The sequence below is a fragment of the Cygnus olor genome, chromosome 24 (genome assembly GCF_009769625.2).
Source record: "Cygnus olor isolate bCygOlo1 chromosome 24, bCygOlo1.pri.v2, whole genome shotgun sequence".
NCBI classification, from domain to species: Eukaryota; Metazoa; Chordata; class Aves; order Anseriformes; family Anatidae; genus Cygnus; species Cygnus olor.
Genome location: NC_049192.1, coordinates 6079270 through 6098908, shown reverse-complemented (window position 1 = coordinate 6098908; position 19639 = coordinate 6079270). Strand labels below are relative to the sequence as shown.

At 44.5% G+C, this 19639-nt stretch overlaps 2 protein-coding genes across 33 annotated transcripts; one reads left to right on the top strand and one right to left on the bottom strand.

The window, feature by feature from the left end:
• Positions 1-1137: 1137 nt before the first annotated feature.
• Positions 1138-16493, bottom strand: NFYA (nuclear transcription factor Y subunit alpha). Of its 27 annotated transcripts, XM_040535883.1 has the most exons (11): positions 13671-15736; positions 13434-13539; positions 13225-13346; positions 11410-11496; positions 8999-9145; positions 7587-7718; positions 6848-6953; positions 6179-6345; positions 5205-5378; positions 4722-4823; positions 1138-4231 (listed from the first exon to the last, which is right to left on the bottom strand). In XM_040535883.1, exons 3-11 carry the CDS (start codon positions 13297-13299, stop codon positions 4178-4180), a joined length of 1044 nt encoding a protein of 347 aa, XP_040391817.1. In that variant the 5' UTR covers positions 13300-13346; positions 13434-13539; positions 13671-15736; the 3' UTR covers positions 1138-4177. The 27 variants fall into 27 exon arrangements, with proteins under 27 accessions (XP_040391817.1, XP_040391821.1, XP_040391827.1 ...); XM_040535887.1 differs by lacking the exons at positions 13434-13539; positions 13671-15736 and adding an exon at positions 16321-16493 and having other exon boundaries at positions 11413-11496; XM_040535893.1 differs by lacking the exons at positions 13434-13539; positions 13671-15736 and adding an exon at positions 16321-16484 and having other exon boundaries at positions 6179-6327; positions 11413-11496.
• On the top strand, positions 16052-19516 carry OARD1 (O-acyl-ADP-ribose deacylase 1). 6 transcript variants are annotated; one of them, XM_040535920.1, is made up of 6 exons: positions 16052-16148; positions 17178-17245; positions 17784-17928; positions 18078-18136; positions 18495-18607; positions 18938-19516. In XM_040535920.1, exons 2-6 carry the CDS (start codon positions 17210-17212, stop codon positions 19038-19040), a joined length of 456 nt encoding a protein of 151 aa, XP_040391854.1. In that variant the 5' UTR covers positions 16052-16148; positions 17178-17209; the 3' UTR covers positions 19041-19516. The 6 variants fall into 6 exon arrangements, with proteins under 6 accessions (XP_040391854.1, XP_040391858.1, XP_040391857.1 ...); XM_040535924.1 differs by lacking the exon at positions 16052-16148 and adding an exon at positions 16639-16732; XM_040535923.1 differs by lacking the exon at positions 16052-16148 and adding an exon at positions 16701-16909.
• Positions 19517-19639: the final 123 nt, after the last annotated feature.

Sequence of the window (19639 nt, the reverse complement as noted above, 5' to 3'; positions counted from 1 at the left end):
CAGTTGTCTTCAGATGTGTGCGTTGCTCTGTCCTCTTGGGTGAAGTACTTAAACTAGTGAAGTACAATCCTCCTTGCTATTTAGAAAGCACTTTTCTAATGCTTTAGCTGTTAAGTGCTGTCATTCTGGGATCTCCAAGAATTTTCTCTGCTATATCGTGCAGTAAGGTCTTTTTTGGTTGGTGTTTTTAATACCATTTACAATATGGTGAACGAAGTTAGATTTAATGGATGGTTTAAGCGTGGCCCACATTGCAACACTTTGCTTCTGCAGGGGTGCTGACAGTGAGGGGAATTTCAGACCCTGAACAAAGTGCCGAGGCTTGCTGTATGGAGCAGGGATGCTTCCAGAGCAGGGTCTGCACTGGCTAGTGGGGATCTGCTCTGGGGACAGGTGGTAAGAAATGCTGGTCATCTCTTACACTTACGCAACCCTGAACAAATTCCATCACTGCGCCTGCAGGACACTCCCTTCTGTATTATCTCGGATTCTTCTGTGCAACCTTTCAGGGGTAATTATTCAAGGTGTGCAATGACTCCTGTGGCAAGCATGAAAGAGACTGAAACGTCACCCTGAGCATTATGCCAATGGGCACCCAGGAACTGGCTAGCTAAGGCTGTGGGATAGCGTGACTGCTGGGCAGCTTTCCCTTTATTTTGTTTGAATCAAAAATTACCATTCTAATTAGTGTGCACCTTCTTTGCTCACAGCCCACAGATTCACCTAACACTCGACGCACACACAAAAGACACGCTGGCCAGGTCAAAGCCTTCCTTCCTGCCTCCAGCGCAGCGAGGCAACTCCAGGAGGGTCACAGCACCTTCCCGGGCCCCAGAGCTGTGGGCTGGGCCTGCCCTCCATGCTGCCTGTGGCCCTCCCTCAGCCAACCCTGGTTGGTGCCAGGCCTCCACCTGCAGCCCCTCAGGCAATGGTGAGATGGGGATGGAGCAAAACGAGGTGCTGAGCTGCCCAGGTCTGTCCTGTCAGGGCAGGAAAAGGGAAAGGAGAGGAAAAGGCCAAGCTGCCTCAGGATGCCTCGACGGTGCCAAAACCGCTGCCTGCCCTCACGCTGCCGCTCCTGCCACTGGACTGCAAGGAGCAGAAGGACGCAATAGGGGAGCCAAAGCTGGTTCTTGGTTTATAAATTTTTATTAGCTGGATAGTGTACACAGTACTTACAATTGCATCTATTAAAGACCAAAATACACTTGAAAAAATGCATTATATAAAAAAAAATTATAAACTTTTAACTATATACAAACTTTGCCTTACGTTACGCAAATCTCAGTACCCCCCCACCCATTCACATGAACATTTTTTTTCCACCCTCCCCTCTTTTTAACATGCAAAGCCTTGAAGCCGTTTAGCTTAGCATTACTTGAGGACCATTTTCTACAGCTCATTCTTTGAACTCGTGTACAAGTGGTTTTTTTCGTTTTTGATAGGTTCACCGCTCCAGTGTTCCTTGGTCAATCAACCACATTTCACGTTCTCCCCAAGCCTGTTCTTTTATCCTCATCCTTTATGCACTCCCAAAGTGGAGATTTTGCTCAAGTGTAGCCAATCCACAGAGAATTCTCATTTAATTACTAGAGAGGTTTGAACTTGGTGATGTCTCCAATTTAACAAGTTTACCCAGGAAAAGAAAGCAGACTCTTCTGGTAGCATGGGTCAATCACATTGACTGATACCTCCAATCTCGCCAAGCAAACACTACTTTTAGAAGTGAACACACATAACCTAAAGCAAATGAAAAACCTGACAGTAGCATTCAGGCTTTCAGATCGCTATTTAAAGCATTAACAGTAAGACTTCCTAAATAACACAAATCCGTAGGCCTTAATACACTTTCTACAACAACAGATCAGAGAACCTATATACGAAGGGCTTACTGGGAAAAAAAGCTCTAGCTGTTCTGAAGAAGTTTAGAACTTCTTTAAGAAAAGACATAATTACTCACAAAAGAGAAAAAAGAAAAAAAGAAAGGGAGGGAGAGAAAGAATTAATATGTCAGAGCAATAATCTCTGCTTCTCTAACTCCCAGCTGTCTGAGGGGGCTCTCCAGGACAGAGATCAGCTCTCAGTTGAAGAGCAGAAATGTTACGGAGAGGCTGTCTTACTTCAGCACATGAATATTCTACTGACAGAATGTACAGATGCTCTAAAAAAGTATTTACAATAATGCTGCAAATTCAACTAAAGCAGAAGTTGTCATTCCTTCACTGAAAGACCTGAAATGGGTGACCTCACAAGAAATGCCAGGTGCAGATTTTGTAGTTGCCAACTGAAGAAAACAAGCACCAACTGGCCAAGTATTTTAAGGCGGAAGCAACCAAAGGCACCAAAGATGCCATCAATGCTTTCTGAACAGTTAGAAAAAGCCCTCATGTAAAATTCGTGAGAAGAGTGTTGGATTACTAATATAATTTAAGACAAAATTCAAAACAAAAGATTTGGAACTAGGCTTCCACCTCCTCCTGTAGCTGCAGATGTCCCTGCACAGAAGAATTTCTCAGTTTCAGTTCACTGCGTCAGATGTAGTAAGGATAAGAACACCGAGCTACAAGTTCAGAAGAGAATGAACTTCATTTAAAAAAAATCCAGCTAACTGTAAATACCAAATCTGCTTTTCTTCTCTGTACTTTCACTACGTACTTTACAGGTGGCTGATCAAAACACTGTCTTCCTTAGTATCTAAGCAGGCATGCTCTGCCTCCCAGATTGCCTGCTGGCAGTGTAGCATCTAACATTTCTCCACATTTCTGTTCCTTCCTCTTATTTTTCTTCCCATCTTTTCATCCTTGTAGATTTAGTGTATTTCTCTTTTATCTTAATAGAATGGTCAAAGCTGTGTCTTTTTGTATCCTCCCAGCCTTTTAGCACTTGCTGATTTCTCCACCGTTTTGCTTCTAGCCATAAGCTTTCAGTAAATGGGAAAAATGTAACAGGGAGATAATATGTTTAGAAAATCCCTTTTTTAAAAACACAAGTACTCCTCCTTCCTTAAGTGCCACTTCTAAAATTTTTATTTAAGAGGATAGTCTGTAAAAAGCCTGAAAGGTTCATCAATATCTGCCTTCATTTGTTTAACAGTCCTTCAGTTACATCAGGATGAGCTGAGTTGTCCTGAGATTCTGCTGTCATGAAACAAACCCTCACTCTGCATAGGAGAGAATTTTTAGAACTGATTTAGAACAGACATCAAGAAACACTGTCAAAAAGATGGTCAAGTGCTATCACTCTGAGACTGCAGATTTTATTTCTTTTGGAGAAACCATGCACTGGACTGGCAGGTTAGAAGAAAGATTAAAAAAAATAGTCCTTTGGAAGATATTCACTTGGAAGTTTTAATCCTTTTATACTACCATCCACTCTTCTTCCAAAGCACCAACTGCTAGCAATAAACATACCAAAAAACACCAGTAAATTGCTTTTACTAATTAAATCCTTATCCTCACATCAACAAACCTCTCCCCTTGCTTCTTGGGCCAGATACACAATAAATCAAGTCCTGTAATAACCTCGAACTATTTCTATTATTTTGACTTGATGGCTGAACTTTTCCCAGAGCAGAGCTTGCTGTTTACATATTTTACAGAGTAGAGCTTAAGAGAACCCCCTTCAGTTTCTGTCAGTCTCACAAGTGCAAATGCAACAGCAGTGAACAGTTCAGTTGACAGTTAGGTCCAAAGGTGTAAGAAGTGGATGTAAATAACAAGTCTCTACTGGGAAAGCAAAGTACTGTGGTGTAGTCACATCAGTGCTGGTTGCTATAAATTGGATTCTGTCTCTGTACAGAAGGGCCGTAACTCCAAGAGGTCTTTGCTGGCCCTGCTTCAGCATGCCAGTTATTGCTGGTCAGTCAGTGGCACACTCTCACCATGGCCAATCTTAATGCAAGAGATGTTATAAAGAAGAAAAGGCATGAGCAGTCAGACTTGGAAATCCCTGCGCTGAATCAGAAGAGTATACCAAGAAAGTCATTAAGTTTCTATTTGTTGAGTCAACTGCAGTTAAAATCTTGACCACACACTGAAAACGTGGTGTTTGCTCTGTAGAAAAGGATAGGCTGTGATATGGCGATTGTCCCATTGAAAGACTTGCTTGATACACTGGTAAGGTAGGACAGACTTGCAGAAGGGACAGGAATTCAGTTACGTTTTTCTTTAAGCAGTGATTAGGAGACTCTGATCATCTGTGTCATTGCTTCTTCGTTGGCCTGAGATGGATCCTACAGATACAAAATACAAGTCATGTATTTTATGCACGTCATACACTTTTCTGTGACAGCAGAGAATCGCACACCTATTTCAATAAAAGATACTCCTGTAACACCTCCTCTTCTGTTCTCCGAACAGGTCACATTTTTACTGGGTTTTATAAGCCACTGTAAGAGAACTGGGATATATAAATCTTAATAATTCCTAATAACGTGTTGTTTCTGGTATTTGGGAAAACCTACTGCTGGTAGGTCTAGGTCTGGTTCTGGTATTTGGGAAGGATTTCATTTTAGAGTGAGAAACACTCTTCCGCTGAAGCCACAGGACTGCTTTAAAGCACTAGTTAGCAACAGTTGTTATTTCTACCCTACTACATTCAATCAGTCAGCAGCCTAGCTCCCAAAAAGAACAAAGAAAACAGTAGAAATACACCCCTAAAGCGCATTCTGAATAAATAAAAATTGTGTCATCTGTCCAAAGGACAGATAAAACTCTGCTTACCTGCATATGAGGGCTGTCTTTTTCCTTTGGTGAGAAGAACCGTCCACCTTCTCCTCGCTTCCTGGCCATGGCGTGACGATGCCGAGATTCATGCAAGTATTTCTGTCACAGTATGGAACAGGAAAGTAATGAGAGCAGTCTGCACTTCCTAGTTCAGTAATTCCAAGTAAATGAGAACGCAGGGGAAATTCACGACTTACTAAAAGAGCCTACCTGGATCCCATCCTTCCCCACCCACCCCTGAGATAAAACACTTACAGTAAATGCCTGTTTGCAACACAGTTACATACCTATTCAACAATTAAACACATGGAAAAGAAGCACTACTGCCACCAAGGGACACAAAAAAATTACTCTGATGTAGCTTATGAACAAGAAAATTTGAAAAATACTGTGATTCCAATCCTTATTTTTCTGGTAGAGGTGCTTTTCTGTGCCTTTCCCATAGAGCAACCCTGTATCAGATCTGAGTTACGTTCTCACCCTTCTTTCTTTGGGAATTTTTCCCTCTGCTTCAAGCTTCGCACGTGCCTGCCTCCTCTTAAGGATCCGGTGATACTGTTTGGCATTTACGTACAGGGGCTCTTCTTCAAGCATCTCTGCTCCAGGCAAAGGTATTCGCTGGATAGCTGGTACTGATCCAGCTCCAGGTACCATCTATACAGAGGAGAATGATTTTAGTACTTGCAGTTGGAACAAAAGGTGAATGTAAAAATAATCAAAATAAAATAAAATGTTTACAATGGAAAGGGTTTGGTTTTCTTTCAGGTAATGTACCTACTTAAATTGAAAGAAGTAATATAGTTGTTCTCAAACTGCAGGACAAATTTAAACAAATCAATCACACATCATCAGCGTTTGCTTTTTTCCTGATAATACTAGAAGTTCCATACAATGTACAATTCTATGACCACGTTACTGCTTCTTGTACAATTTGCATCCACGACATGCCATCATTTCCCTTTCTTTCTGGTTATCACTTATTTAATTTATATGGTAATTTCATAACATTTCTTAAGCATCTATTACTTGTAGAGATGCTGACATCTAGCGGGGATGAACTGTAAAGTTCAAGTTAAAAGGTATCACACTACAAAGAAGTAAGAACTGGCAGAAAATGTGTTCATATGAATCAGAAAAAACATTACAAAGGCATCCGCAAGAAATGCAATAGTCTATTCAATCCTTCTAAATGTCTGCTTATTAGTTAACAGCTTATTTGGAATTTCAGCCTCTAGATTTTTGAACTCAATTGCTGTAGTAGAACGGAAGTACAGGAATACATAAATCACAATAGGAAATAGGCCACTAAAACTGAAAACTTGTATCATTTAATCTCCTGGTAGCTACTGAGAAGCCTGACCATATTAAGTTGACAAGAATCTCTGATAGTGGCTTGCGCACAGATACCTCAAAGCTCAACCTTTAAAAAGATCAATGGAAAATTAAATACATACCATAACCATTCCCCCTGAGTTGACGACATTTCCAGCAACTGGCAGCGTCACTGTAACAGTCCCTTGTCCGCTACTGGTGGTATTGGTGTTGGCTCCCGCTTGGACAATTTGTGCTCCAGCCAAACTGGCCGCTGGAATGGTGATCATGCCTGTAACAGGGACTGTAACTTTAAGAAAATAAAACACAAAAGAAGAAAAAAAAACAAAAACACGCACACAGAAAGAAGGGAACACCATTAGTCCCACTTCTGTTTGTCACTCATTCACCCTTTCATAAGATGTAAAAGGATTTAGAAATGCATTGCGAGTTCTTAACTAAATTCCATCACCTGGTCCTCATGCTTGGCATTTTTTGCATCTGCACAGGAATCCCAGCCTCAGGTAAGTATTCTGAAGTGTAAAAGCAAACTCAAGTGTTTCTATTCTACTACACCTTGCCGAAGAAAAAAGCAATTTTTGACTTTTCTGGGGAAAAAACTACCTCCTAAATTCCTGTATAGAAACAAACTTTTCTTCTTCCATTCGCTATGACAACATTTCCTATCAAAACAATCACAGCATCACCAACCAACATTGCAACTCATTGTTTTCTTTGACAATAATTACAAGGCAGTAAAATCTATAAAACAGATTTGGAGAAGTCCTGAATTTTTGCACCAAAGCTCCTACCTTGTTGGAGAATGGTTCCATCAGCATTAACTGGCTGATAGACTATGGTCTGGCCTTCAGCCGTTTGTGCTACCTGTTGGCCTTGAACTGCTATTTGTTGCTGCGTCTAAACAAAACAAAGAACACAGTAACTTTTATAAACTGCTTCTTTCCCAAATTTCACAATTTCTGACTTAACACACAGTGCTTATGACGTTTCAGGCATGTATTTCTTTTGCTTTATTACCAGCATAAAGAAATAGGATGGAGCACAAACCAACTGAAGAGAAAGTACCTGAAGCACGTTTAATAAACTTATTTCTAACACTGCAGTACTTAATATTCAAAGAAACAAGTTCTAGGTTTCCTGTCTCACTAGCAATATGTTAAAGGAAGAACTAGTCTGTTCAGAAATTTAATTTTGGTCCTAAACAACAAAAATAGCAGAAAACCCAGGTACGACTAGACTATTTCACAAAATGGCACAAGTATGAAATTAGCAATACTTTGTCAAATTTCAACAAAGAGATGAAAACAGCCGTGAACAAATACACAGAAACACGATGGATAAAAACATGCAGTCTATTCATTCTGTCCCAGAGTTATGCATGAAAACACTACAAAAATATTAACTTTATTCTCAAGTTCTCCTCGACATTAACATATATTTTTTCCTTTTTACTTAACCACATCTTAAGTCATTTGTCAAGTTTCTCTTCCTACGCCTCTCAAGAAAACCCTTTCATGCTGGTGCAGTTACCTGTGTCTGGCCAGCAGTAACTGCAGTCTGTGGCTGCTGTATAATGATCTGCTGGGTCTGGCCCTGCTGCCCCTGTACCTGCACAGCCTGCCCACCTTGAATCTGAATCTGACCTGGCTGGACCAACTGAATCTGTGGAAGAAAGAGTCAGAAAGGAACATTAACTATACCTCTTATTTCTCCCTCCTTGGCCTCAGCATTACCACATCACCTCTGAGGATGATTTACTGTTACAAAGAAAGCACTGATTCTTCTTGTTTTTCCATTTTAAAATGAAGAGTTTTAATTAATTCCTCTCTACAACACAGCAGTCACTGATGCAACAGCTGTCAGGACCATACAGAACAGAGGAAATGTAACATGCCAGTGTCATCATGCCCTAGCAACTCTCCGCTGCTTACACAGTAAAACGGTCAAAGAAATAAATTACTCACATGAAACTAGGAATAACAATACTCAGGTCAAAGAAAAAAAGAAGAGCAAGATTTAAAGTATCTGTAGAGCGTTAATTATCCAGCATACAGAAATACTCCTGGGCATATATAAAAATACTTTCAGCTTTGCGGAGAAGTCTTTCCATCAATGTAAATATTTGTGAGACAAAAACGGAAACTGGAATATAGTTTGTCGCTTCTGCTTTAAAAACAAGTTACAGACTTTCCTCAACAACCAGACTGTAAAGAACCTAACCCAAAAAATATTGCCTTTCAATCAAGGAAACTGAATACAGTAACTAAATAAACTTCTCAAGACACCAACACAACGTGTGCCTTCCTGGACTGTGCAGAACTTCATTCCTAAACGTCATTCTCTAATCACTAGAACACTTCCATTAAGCTGCCATTACAGTTCTTCCCTTACTTTGGGAGAACACACGTTGAGCACCCGCTGAAATTTAAAAGCTGTCTTAAGTATTTAAAAATAATTGTTTGTAATAAAATCATCAGATTTACTTCTACACTATTATTTTCTTTGCAATGGAAATGTTTAAATGCACCTTCAGCCATCACATAATAGATGAACTCAAGCACAAGAATTTACTTCAGGAAGCTTCATTTTTTTTTTTTTAATAATTTTAAAAATCCTCTTTCTTAGCCATGAATTGAACAGGCACCAGACCAACTATACTGTAATGGTCAGTGAAAAAAAACACACCAAACTCTAGCTATATCTTGATGGACTGCACTTAAAAGGTTTGCACCATCCCTTACAATATGAAAACCAAGCACAAAGCACATTTTAGTTGCATTTTTAAATAGGCAGCTCACGGTGGCAGACCCACAGCTGGAAAACAACCAGATCTGCCCAGTTTATTTTAACAGTGCTGAGGCAAACACACTCTATCTGACCGGGTAAGAACATCACGGTTCATTCTCTGCGATTCATCTTCAATAAAATTAGGGTTATCTCACCTGCTGCAGTCCCTGCGTTCCGGAAACCGGGACTTGCATTATGGTCTGGCCCTGACCCCCAGGCACCGCCTGCACCATGATCGGCTGGCCAGTTGATGTGATCAGCTGGCCTCCGCTTACTTGCACCATTAACGGTTGACCCTGGACCTAGGAAACAGGAAAGAAAGAAAAAACAAACACAAACAGAACAATGAAAATGTCTGGTGGTGTGAAACCAGAACCTAAAGCGGCTGCCACGTGAGGATGAGTGCTTACCTATCGGAGCGCGGTGACCACAGAAACCGAGCCACAGTCCCTAAACTGGGCTGATAACCAGCATTAACACCTTTAGTTTCTAAAGCTTTTTCCATGCTGTGCTGCTGGATTTTTTAAATTAACTTTTTCTGCTGCAGTCCAACCAAAACCTCCCATCTAATTGCAATAAAGCAGGAAAGGCATGACTAATTTTTTCAGACACAGTAACTATGTTCATGCACAGCCCGAGAGCAAAGTGCAGTAAAAGAAACTTCATTAACCACATCACTACTACTAATCTTTGACTGGGGCTCCTAATGAGAAGAGCTCTAAATAAGCCACTCTGGCAGAGAGACCCTGCAGTAGCTTCCACTCCCTCCAATTACACGCTTAAACCGTTTCCATTTCCTAACCAGCAGCTATAGCAGGTGATATTCTCAGAGAATCTTCTCACGGTTACTAAATGAAAGTATTCATGTAACAGCACAAAACGCAGTTCAGTAAGGAAGAGCAACAGAACACATGCAGCGGCCACGTCTTGGACCAACAAGGCTTGCAGCTGATTTCTAAATTCTGCATTAAAGGTCACTGCAACTGGCCACTAGGAAAAAGGCTAATGAAAAGAAAGGCAAGGGGAAACTTCTCTCTTTAAACACCCTCACCTGCTAATTCCCCAAACGCCCCAAAACAAATCTTTGAAGAGACTACAGTAAGCTGAAATGTGAGACGAGTTGTACGAACTAGGTAATAGGTAATCACGCTTAGCCATGCCCCAAGTTGTGTTGTTTTTGTTTCTAAACAACAAAGTCACTGAGTTCTTGGGTTTTTGAGCTGTAGATTTCAAGAACACGCAATACTGAACGTTTGCTCTTCAACCGCTCTCACTGTAGAACACCAGACTAAATATCAGCACAGATTTTCATCACATTCTGAATGCCTAAAAAAAAAAAATCTTCACTTCACATAGCTGAAATACCTTAGTGAGTTACATGTTAACACACCTCCAGACACCACCACAGGGGGACCTCAAGAACCAGCAGGCTAAATGGAATATTGGGACTTCACAGGTCACCCCACACCCCTGCTACACTGTTCCGTTCCTCAACCTCCTTACTATCACATCCGAGTCACTAGCAAAACTGGTAGTACTTTATTGAATTACGAGAGATAAAAGCATGCTCGTGTCAGCCAGAGAGAAGCAGTCAGCAGGACTACATCCAGTAAGCAGAAAGATAAACGTACATTCCAGGAGTCTTGTTAATGCATTAGAGCAAGCAAAAACAACAACAAAAACAGGTGGGGGGAACTGGAAGGGCACAGTGACCCAAGCAATTTAAGTCAGCCAGCTTTTTGTGTTTCAACTCCAAACATAAAAAATGCTGTGTTCAACTTTACACCTGGCAAGTCCATTTGAGCCTCAAACAAAACCAAAATACTGAGTGAACAATGCGCTAATAAATTGCTAGGACTGTCCTGGGTTTATCAACTCCTTTAAAAATCTCCTCCGTGAGCTAATAAAGTGACATTTGTGAATGCTTGCAAGACACAAAACGCTTCACACTGAAACAAAACAGGGTTTGAAATGACCTTGCATTTCTTTCCAATTTCTGATGTATTTGTTGTTAGAATACATACTCCTGGGTTTCCGTGTCGTTCACATATAAATGAAGAGTCAGCCATCTCAGTCCTGCAGGAGCTAACGCTATCCCCAGGTACCTTTTCCAGTCACGGCTGAAGAAGTCTCACTCTTCAAGCTGGTGGGTCATCTGCCACCTCTGTCCCTTTCGTGTAGGGCAGACACAGAACTACTCACGGTGGGTACCAGAAATCCAATCTTGAAAGCACAGAAAGTCTTTGGGTTGCGTCACTTCAGTTCTATCTTTTGAGTTCATTATCTTAGGTTTTTTATTTATTTATTTATTTATTATTTCCTTTTGAGTCCCATTTCAACCACTGTTTGCTTTCAGAATTACAACGGCTGGAATTCACGAATGCATCTGAGACCCAATGAAAAGCTGTAACCCCTGCTCTTTATGGAAAGCTCACATCAAGCACATAGTATTGGCCACCCATTTTCCTGCCCCTATTTCAAACCCTGTAAGAAACACAGCATTAGATATGTGGTGATGGGGAGAGTCATGCAGTGCTCACATAAACACAATTAGAGAGATCACCACTACCTGGAGGGTCTGGACTTGCTGGCCTGAGGCGGATGCCACCTGAGCCTCAGTCTGCAGCTGGACAGCAGTGACACCACCCTGCTGCTGGGAATAGGAACAGGAATAGCTTGAAACATGGAAATGCACAGCTCAGACAAGAGACAACCACACTTTGCTGGAAGAGGATGAATTTTAGAATTCGTATATGCTGCTCTCGGAACATATGGAATGTGATTATACTTCGTAGATCTAAGAACAGAACACTGGCAGACCTGCGTATGATGCTGACAGCCTTCAACATCCCAAACAAAAATCAGTTACAAAGAACACGTGAGATCATTTTGCAGAACTTAAAAAATGTCTGCTTCGTTGTCTTAGACTCCTACCTTTCTGCGTAACGTCTCCTTTCACTGCTCGACTTTTTATTGCAAAACGTTCCAGATTTTTGTCCAGACTTGTTAGTTACAATAAAGGCCACACATTTCTTCCTGCACAGAAGAGCAGCAAAGACTACAGGCCTCATCAGTGTCACCTCTGCATCATCATCTTCCCGCCACTGACCTTGAAGGATGATCTTGAGAGGTTGCAAGAGCAGTTAAATCTAAAAGCCTCGTCTATCTTTAGCCTCTTTAGTAAGAGTCCCAAAATAATCAACGTTAACTGCGTTAGCTTTTGGGGAGATGTACGACATCTCTCTACTAAAAGCTGTACTACAGCTGGCCTATTAAAATACCTTAGAAAAACGTTTCATGTACAGTACAACACTGGCTTTGAGAGTATGAACTAAAACGAAAGAAGTTCATGTATGTTTAATGTATGTTTAATGCCCTTTACCTACAAAGTATCAATAAAACCAAAGGTATCTTTGGTTACCTGCTGGAAGCAGGTATTTTCGATAATTCTATTTTGTCATTTTCCATCCTTAGCCATAATCCTCTTCTCCAACTAAATTCAGTGGGAGAAGCTGGTCCCAGCTATCAAACCCTCAAATAGGCTGACGACAAAGCGAAGTACGTCTCGTTGGGAACATAACCCAGCGGTTCATCCACATGCGAGACCGACTAAGAAACGCCTCTTGCCTTGAATGAACACAGGATGCAACAAAAATTCAGCAACAGCACGGCTCATCTGAAAATGTATTATCCTATGTGAACGGATGAAGTTTAGTAACATTAAAAACCTACAAGCCTTAAAAACAAAACGGAACAGAACAAAACCCAACCAAACAGCCTGCACACTAACATGTAAACTAGGAAGTTCTTTCTGGAACAGATGAACTCATCCGAAGATGCAAGGTGGTTTTCTTTTAGTTATTTTGCTTTCCCCCGAATTCTTGTGCTGTGTGTTCATCTTGATCTATCTGTAGTACTAAACTGAAGGATTTCTATTTGAGAAAGCTGGAGAAAGGCTCTATTGGCTCGAACAAAATTTACTTCAACCTGGGGGGAAATCTGCATTGTTCCTTGCAGACAACTGACTCTTTGGATTAAGATTTCGTTTCCTCCATTTTCAGAGGATTTGTTATTTTCTTCACATCACTTCTAGTCTGCAAACTCCCTACTCCACTGAAATTTGACAATATATACTATAAAATTAAATTAATAAAGTTACAGGTAGGTGCGTTGTTTTTTTTTATTTAAAAAAAAATGCCTACTTACTCTGACTTCAGTGATAACACAACTCAATGTTAAACTGCTCAACTGACACAAGTCAGGTCAGCACACATCCAGACAGTATCATGAAGCATCTCGCTGATTCTGTGGAACTCTGAGAAGAAGCAGGTTTGCAACTCAGCACTGGCAGTGCCAAATCACCCACTTTAACTTCCCGTACCTGCTGCTGAATCTGTCCAGCTTGCACGACGATCTGCTCTGTGGAACTGTTACTGTTGGCTGTGTACTGCTCCATAGCGCTTCAGTTCCAACGCTGAACAAGGCACACCTCAGTCCGCGTAGCTGGCAAGGCGAGAAAAAAAAGCATGTGATAATTGTCCCAAGGCTGGAAAATGAGCATCACCCTACGGTAGCTGGAAAGCAAACCACCTGCTACCAGTGAGGTGACGCCTTGGTCGCAGTCGCACAGTCAGAGCTGCTGCTTCACCAAGGACTTATCTCCTTCGTGGCACCGTACTTTCATTTATTAACAAAGCTGGAATTTTTACGTAAAAAACACGTTGTTATCTCAAACTCAATTCTGTAATTACCTTCAAGTAATAGCTATAAAGCTGCCTGTTTTACTCAGCATATTCCGCCCTATGGACAGTTGCCCACAGTACTTACTGGTGGAGGAGAAGGGCGTTCGCTCTTAAAATCACAAAATGCAATGGTCAGGTGCAAAACTGAACGAGATTTTGAGACTTCAACAAAGCGAAGTGACACAGGCTCTCCTTCCCCAACTCCACTGCACTGCCTCCTTTTATCTCTTCCTTCTCCCCCTCCTTTCTTGTATTTTGAAAACAGACAGCAGACCTCTCATTTCTTGGACTCTTGCCTAGCCATACAGAGAACACAGAGCTGAAATAAAACACTGGGTTCCACAACCTCCTTCTCCCTGACATTTCTTCTCAGTGGATCAACAAAGGAAGGATTCTTACTGCTACTTTTAATGATGTACTTGATTTAACCTATGGCTGAGCGTGTACCTGCTGCTCGAGTGAAAAAGCAGAGTATGGCTTCCGTCTTCCAAGTCTAAAGCAACAACAAAAAAAAGCAACAGGCCCCTTCAGTTTTCAAAGAACCATATGAAACGTAGCCCCAATTTCCTCTAGCTGTAATAGACACTGCGGTAACTGCTGTAACGATGTAACCACACCGCTCACGTTCCCTGCTCCTTAACTTTCCAATATCCTTTGTACTTCAGTGCCTTGCATTATTTTAGCAATGCTACCTTACTCCTGTAACCTTATAAAAACCACAATTATTTTATTCACCACCGATTTCTTCGGTGTCAACACCGACCATTGCGTAACTATGAAGAAAGACAAAAAAACAGTATGTAACAAAACAGATCAGAAGCAGGTTTACTACAGGGGCCATAAATACTCAGCTGTAGTAGAGCAAGAATCAGATCTGTGGTTCACAATTCAGATGCAGCAACACCAACCCTGGAGATCACACGGATACTCCGAGTCCCAGGACGGACAGGCACTTCATTTGGATGCAGTATTAACTCCATCCTTGGCCCATTTAGTAACAGTTTTTCCAGAGATTGCCAAAATACACTTAATTTCTGCCCTAAATGTTTGTGGGGCTATCAGGAAACAGCTCCCACATCTCATTCTTCTGGGAAATTTTTCAATAGCAAGCACAGGATGCCACTAAACTGTATTTGCCAAAAGTTCTCCGGCTTTCTTTACACCAAACACCAAATTAAGCACAGGGATACGTCTATTTGGGAATGCTTCTTCTCAGACCCCCATGTCAAGCCCCTATCTTGTTAGGGTAAAAAAACAGCAGCATCGTAGTCCTAGTTCTTTGCACAAGCTGCGGCTAGCCGGTGTTACATACAGAAGGTTTTACACGTGCTGGATCATCGTCCTCCGATTTCCTTTATTAAAGCAGAAGAGCAGCAGCGTTACTCTACCAAAGTTACATCGCAACGATCAGCGTTCTGCTTCAATGGGCGTGCTCCTCCCACTGAGCTCACTTCTCAGCTCCTCCTCACTGGGCCCTTGCCTGCACTGAAGATGACTTCAGAGCTCATTTTATTCACATATTCACGTGTTCATGTGTGACTGAACCTACAGGAGCGGTTCCCTATGCTAGGAATTAGTCAGCACGGAAGCACCGTTAAGAAACGTGTCCCACCCTGGAGGAAAGTCAGGGAATCGGCAGAGCTCTCCAGGGCTGATCACAGTCCTCAAAGGACGCCAGCAGAGGACAGCCGCCCCCACAAAGCCGCGGACAGGCTTTCACTGAACACCAGCACAGAGACGCCCCTGCCTCGTCTCACACTGCTGAACAGAATCCAACGTGTGGCACCCGTGTGTTGTTTGTGGTCTCCGTACCCAAGTTTCAAGGCAGGGAGGTTCACCCAGGGGCGTTTTTACCGTGTGGCAGAAGAGCCTGAGCCCTGGGGCTTTCCTCAGCGGGGCCGCAGCTCCCTGGGGGCAGCTCCCGTCAGATGTGGGCTCACGGCCGCCATTTGGTGCCTGGCACTGGGACCCCCACGGGAAGGGGGGGAGCCCCCTGCCCACCTTGGTAGTGGGACGGGGAGGGAAAAAAGGGGATGAGGAGGAAGACGAAGAGGCGCACAGCTGGGCCAGCAGGAATCCTAGAATCATTAGGGTTGGAAAAGCCCTCCAGGATCACCTGGTCCAACCACCCCCTGCCACCAGCACCCCCTGAGCCATGTCCCCAAGCACCGAGCCCGACCTCTCCTTGAGCACCCCCAGGGACGGGGACTCCACCACCTCCCCGGGCAACCCGTCCCAACGCCTGACCGCTCTTTCTGAGCAGAAATGTCTCCTCATTTCCCACCCGAACCTCCCCCGGCCCAACTCGAGGCCGTTCCCTCAGGCCCTGCCCCTGGATATCTGCGGAGCTACAAAGCTCCCCCTCCCGAGGGCGGAGCCCTACCGTCCCCCAGCGGCCCCGTACGGGCACGACCGGGCCCTACGGGGGAAGAAGGGAAGGGACAGGAGGAGGGACGGGAGGAGGGACGGACGGAAACCGGGCCCTGCGCCGGGCCGGGCCTGCCCCGCTCCTTCCCCTCCACCACCTCAGCACCTCCCGGTGCCCTCCGCAGCCTCCTGCCCGGTACCCTCCAGTCCCCCCGGTACCTCCCGGTACTCCTCCGTTCCCCCTGAGGCCTCCCCGTCCCCCCGGGCCCCCTCCTGCCCCGGGGCCGCCCCCCGCCGCCCCCGGCCCCCTGCCCCCGCCCGGCCCCGCCCGGGGCGCTGGGGGCGCCATCTTGGCTGCTCGCGCTCACCCGGGCCTCGCTCCCCCGGTTGGGCCCCGCCGCTGATTGGCTCCGCCGCCGCCCGCCGCAGCCCAATCAGCGCCTCCGCGCAAAATGGCGCCCAACCCCGGACAAAGGCCGCCTCCCGCCGGCCCCGCCTCCCGCACGTGGCCCCCTCGGAGGAAGGCACCGCCCGCCCGCGGGCCCCGCGCATGCGCCGTGGGAAGGGAGGGCGGCTCGCAGTGCGGCGGTGGCCCGCAGCGCGCATGCGCCGCCCCGGCTCCACCCCCCCCTCCCGCCCCCATCTCCGCCCCGCCTCTCAGCGCCTCGCGCGTGCGCCGTGGGGCGGCCGGCGGAATGTTCTGGGCGGGTACCATAGAGAGGGAGGTCCTCCACGCTGCCTAGAGAGGCTGCCGAGAGGGAGGGCGGCGGCCGCCATTTTGTGCGTGAGGCCGAGCGCGGCCTAGCGGCGAAGCGGGGCCGGGCCGGGCGATGTGGGCAGCGCTGGGCAGGCTCGGGGCGGCGCCAGCCCCGCTCCTCCGGCTCCTTCCTCACGCCCTGCCCGTTGGGGTTTCCCCCTGCTGGGTCTCCTTCCGGCCTGGAGCAGGATCCGAGGCCCGTGGGTGCTGGTTCTGCGTTAGCCCCGGGCTGGGGCCTGCTGGCGCCTCACGGGCCGAGCTGTGGGGTGCTGCGGGTGCTTCCCTCCACCACCCCCACCCTCCCCCGCTGCTGCTTTTCTCCTTTTTTTTTCTTCCTCCTTTCCCAAGGGAGTGTTTTGTCTGCCTACAGTGGCCCATAAAGGCAGTCAGCCCTGCGCTTTCTGTCACACGAGTTTATTGCCTAGTTTGGGGTTCTAATAACTGTTTTTCTCTCTGTCATCTTTCTAGCCACAGGAGTCTTCACCATAGCCCACGTTACCATGGCCACCCAGGTCTTCAAGGAGCAAGGGGAGCGAGTGCGTAGAAAACGGGTTATGTGGGCTATTGCTGTGATGCATGTCTCTGTAAAGAGACATTCTTGTTCCCTAATAACATCACAGGTGGTTGTAGCATGTAGCTTTGGGGAGAAGAGTGACTGATATTAAAGTTCTTGCTAATTTTTCTGCGGTTTTGTACTTCCATCAGTGATGTGCGTCTTTTACATCAGCACAGAGCTTAGGTGTTTGAATGTCTAGGTGTATGGAGCACTGACATACTGACAATGTGTTGAGGATGTGCAGTAAGCCACTTGTACTCTGTATTACATAATTGTCCTTTATCAGTTGTGTAAAATGAACTGCTGAGCTGGCACTTGATTCTCATAGCTGATCTTGTAGAAAAGATAAGTTATCTGCTTGTCATGTTCACAATTCATCCTAAATCAATTTACTTGTAAATGGCATCTTAAGCTCAGTGCCTCGCAGGTGTTATCATATGGGCTTGCCTAGCTGCAGGTGTTTTGTTATCATAGTCTGCCCTCTAAGCTTTCCCACTTGTGTTTGTGTTGTTCTTCAGATCAAGTGTGTTAAGGGAGACCTTTTCTCGTGCCCCCAGACGGACGCCTTGGCTCATTGCATCAGTGAGGACTGTCGCATGGGCGCAGGCATAGCTGTTCTTTTTAAGAAAAAGTTTGGGGGTGTCCAGGAGCTGTTGGATCAACGTGAGTGATACGTGCGGGGTGGGCATGTGGGAGCTTAAGGGCTAAGTGATTCCCAGCAGTAAGGGTATTCCAAGCTATGAGGGTTGCTGGGATGATTATGTAGTGGACTTTTAACTGTTTTAAAAATAACACTTTTTTTTTCCCTTTAGAAAAGAAAACTGGAGAGGTGGCAGTTCTCCAAAGAGATGACCGGTATATTTACTACCTGGTAAGAGGAGGATTCCAGTGCTTCCCTGTAACTAAGTTGTATTAGATATTGTAACGAGGGCTTTAAGAGTTGGGAGGGTTTTTTTGAGTATGTTTTTCTAAAAAAAGTGAGATGTATTACTCAAGTCTCCCTCCTTGAGGAGAAGCCAAGCTTCCTTGTGTGCTCATGTTTATACTTTGAAGTTCACAGAATCAGCTGTTAATTTATACTGCTTCAAGCTATGAAGTGTAGTTCTTTTTTCCTGTGTAGTAGCAAATCTGGGTGTACAGTCTCTGAGTGTGGTGGAGCATGTTTTGAACAAAAAAAAGCTGCAGTGATCACACCAAAAGCACAACTGACCTTTTATATTTATACTTAGATTACAAAGAAGAAAGTTTCTCATAAGCCCACTTATGAGGATATGCGGAAGAGTTTAGAAGCCATGAAAACACACTGTCTAAACAACGGAGTTACGGACATTTCCATGCCCAAGTAAGAAAGCCAGTCAGTGTGCTATAAGTAATTCGGCGTTGCTCGGGTAGAAGGATTTTTGAGACGTGATTCCCTACCATGAGATAAGAGTTCAAGTATCCACTTCAATATAACTTTTATTCAACTGTGTGAATGAAGCGTGCGTTTCCCAGTGGGTTTAAATGATAGCAAAACATTCGGGCTTGGTTATTGCCGTGTTTTATCTGCATTATGTTGATTCGTGGTGAGTTGAGTTAGTGCCACATAAAATGGTAGCTGCCTGAAGGGCTAATTGTTCATAGCATGCTCCAAAAGAGCGCATTACAGTTGTTTTGGTGTCTTGTTTTCCAGGATCGGGTGTGGACTTGACCGCTTGGATTGGGATAAAGTTTCAGCAATACTTGGGGAGGTGTTTGAAGACACAGATATAAAGATTACGGTTTACTCTCTGTGAGCAAGAGAGTTCAAAGATGGCCTCGTTTCCCTTGCTTTCAGGAATGGCAACTTCTTAACTTGATGAGGGGGGGAAACTGCATGCTGAGCACATTCTTCTGAGCATAGCTCACTCTGTGTTGGCAGTGGCAGTGGCTTAATAGGAAAACAAAAAGAACAAAAGCCCCAGAGCAGCTAATTTAGGATGCTATGTTTAGGGAGCCTGTGTTGAAACCTCAGGGAGTTCCTGGTCTGTCCCAGGAAGCCACCAGATGTCACTGGTCCTCCACAGAGCACCTGGCTGCGCCCTGGAGCTTCTGTTGAAAGCAGCCGGTTCCTGTGCAGAGTGAAATCGGAGCTGCCTGCTGCTGCTTAGGTATTAGCTGATTTGTTCTGGTTCGTAACGATGAGCTGTGGAGCCCTGCCATTTCTGTTTCTTTAAAGTTTTGCTGTGTTCACATATAGTATAATTACACGAGATTAAAAATTAATTTTTTATCTTTTGGAAGCAAGTATTTTTGTTATGAGATCGTACCAAGGAGAATCGTGCTGTCAACATGAAGCAAATGTTTCTTCAGTGCTCTGCTGTCAGATCAGAGCGCAGTCCTTGCAGAGAACTTA